The 2,209-nt window shown below is 38.4% G+C and overlaps 1 protein-coding gene across 1 annotated transcript in view; it reads left to right on the forward strand.

The window, feature by feature from the left end:
• LOC107571792 (proto-oncogene vav-like) overlaps positions 1–1,668 on the forward strand; it is a 25,383-nt gene extending 23,715 nt beyond the window's left edge. Inside the window, exons 22-23 of the mRNA XM_016258165.1 lie at positions 800–865; positions 1,606–1,668. Of these exons, the coding sequence (XP_016113651.1) occupies positions 800–865; positions 1,606–1,641 (102 nt within the window). The 3' untranslated portion in view covers positions 1,642–1,668. The remainder of the gene's footprint in view (positions 1–799; positions 866–1,605) is intronic.
• Positions 1,669–2,209: the final 541 nt, after the last annotated feature.

Raw genomic sequence — 2,209 nt, forward strand, 5'->3', positions numbered from 1 at the left:
CTATCACAGCATTCCTATATAAGGTCTATTCAGTATTATTCAGCAGCTTTAAGGAGCAAATTACCCTCCTCCATCACCAGCTCCTCCTTTTGCCACAGTCAGGACTTGGCTTTTTGATATTCCTCGTTGAATCAGACTCCTTTATCTTGAATAATGTTGTTAAACTTAAATACCATTAAGAACATTAATGATATCAGCTTTGTTCTGTTTTGTTTACCCTATGGGGGTTATTATTTCTGCCCTCCCTGCTCATTCATGACAGGCTGCATGGATGCGCAGGGAGTTCTTGCCCAGAACAGAACCATACCGCCAATACCAAACTTTGACGATAGTGGTCCTGACAGAAATGTGTATTTAGTGTATATAATATATATATATAAACAAAATAATGCAAGTTTTGAGTTGGTTAACATTTACTGGTGAGAATTCAGCATGTTTTTAATGATGCAGCGCAGTAAACAAAAGATGGACGGCATCTAACACATCAAAGCGTAGATACTATGATAATATGAGTGCATGAAGAGAAGAGCGAGTCTCTTTCGGTTTCGATTCCCTTGTGTGTGAGTGTGGTTACAGCAGGACTTCTGATCTGTGTTTATAATGGAGAAGAGAAACCTCCGTGCATCTGCACTTTCTCCTTCTCCTTTCCGCATGTCTTCAGCCGTTTATTTGTCATGTTAAATCCTGGATATGACTCAGATTGCTATGTGGTGTTGATCCATATAAATATGAATGTACTGTATATAATAGTGCATGTATATAGATCTGACGTGTGTGTGTGTGTGTGTGTGTGTTTCAGGGCAGGAATCTGACCATCGGAGAGGTCGGCTGGTTTCCCTGCAGTAAAGTTCAGCCGTTTGTGCCGGTGAGTTGATCAGACGCTCAGCTGATCACATCTGATCTGTTGTTAAAATTTAGATCCAGTACTTCAACCATTGTTTCCTATATATGTTATTTATTTCCTACATTTTTCTCTTTCTCTTTTTAATTTCCCACAATTTTTAATCTTCATTATTTCCCACTTTTTTATTCCCTACATTTTTACATCATGCATTTTTTCCCTACAATTTTTAATCTTTATTTACTCCAGTTTTTATTTTCTAAAATTTTAATCTTTATTTTTTCCCCTGCAATTTGTATTTATTTTTTATTTCTCACATTTTCTATTGTATTTATGTCCTACAATTTTTTTTCTACAATTTTTAGGATTCATTTTTTTGCACAATTTTTAATATATAAACATTTCTGACAATGTTTCCTAGTTTATTGTATAATTATAATACAGTCCCGTGATCTCTGGGTTCACTAGTTAGTGCTTTTTTTATTCAATTTTATTTTTTCATTTGAAATTAGATTATCAGGATAACAATTTGAGTGAAACTGTAATGAAAAATGAGCATGAGCTTGATAATGTCTTTTAATTTTGGTTCATGCTCTATGGAGATATATATAGAACACAATCTGTAATCATAAAATCTTTGTTTGTTTTCAGGTTTAGATTAAATTAGATGTAATTGTTTTACGTTTGGATGCACTGTAATAATCCACCTGATAATTCCTAGTATCCACTGCTAGTAAAGTAAAGGTTTTGTCTGATCTCTGTAGGCACCTGCTCCAGATTTAACAGGACTGCCCTGGTAACAAACACACACACACACACACACACACCACTCATTCATCCACACTCTAGCGCACACACACACACACACACACCACTCATTCATCCACACTCTAGCGCACACACACACACACACACACCACTCATTCATCCACACTCTAGCGCACACACACACACACACACACCACTCATTCATCCACACTCTAGCGCACACACACACACACACACACCACTCATTCATCCACACTCTAGCGCACACACACACACACACACACCACTCATTCATCCACACTCTAGCGCACACACACACACACACACACCACTCATTCATCCACACTCTAGCGCACACACACACACACACACACCACTCATTCATCCACACTCTAGCGCACACACACACACACACACACCACTCATTCATCCACACTCTAGCGCACACACACACACACACACACATCACTCATTCATACACACTCTAGAGCACACACACACACACACACACACATGCACACACACATACACACACACATCACTCATTCATACACACTCTAGAGCACACACACACACACACACACTCACACACATGCATCA

Source organism: Sinocyclocheilus grahami, unplaced genomic scaffold (genome assembly GCF_001515645.1).
Source record: "Sinocyclocheilus grahami isolate Dianchi unplaced genomic scaffold, SAMN03320097.WGS_v1.1 scaffold1652.1, whole genome shotgun sequence".
In the NCBI taxonomy this organism is placed as follows: domain Eukaryota; kingdom Metazoa; phylum Chordata; class Actinopteri; order Cypriniformes; family Cyprinidae; genus Sinocyclocheilus; species Sinocyclocheilus grahami.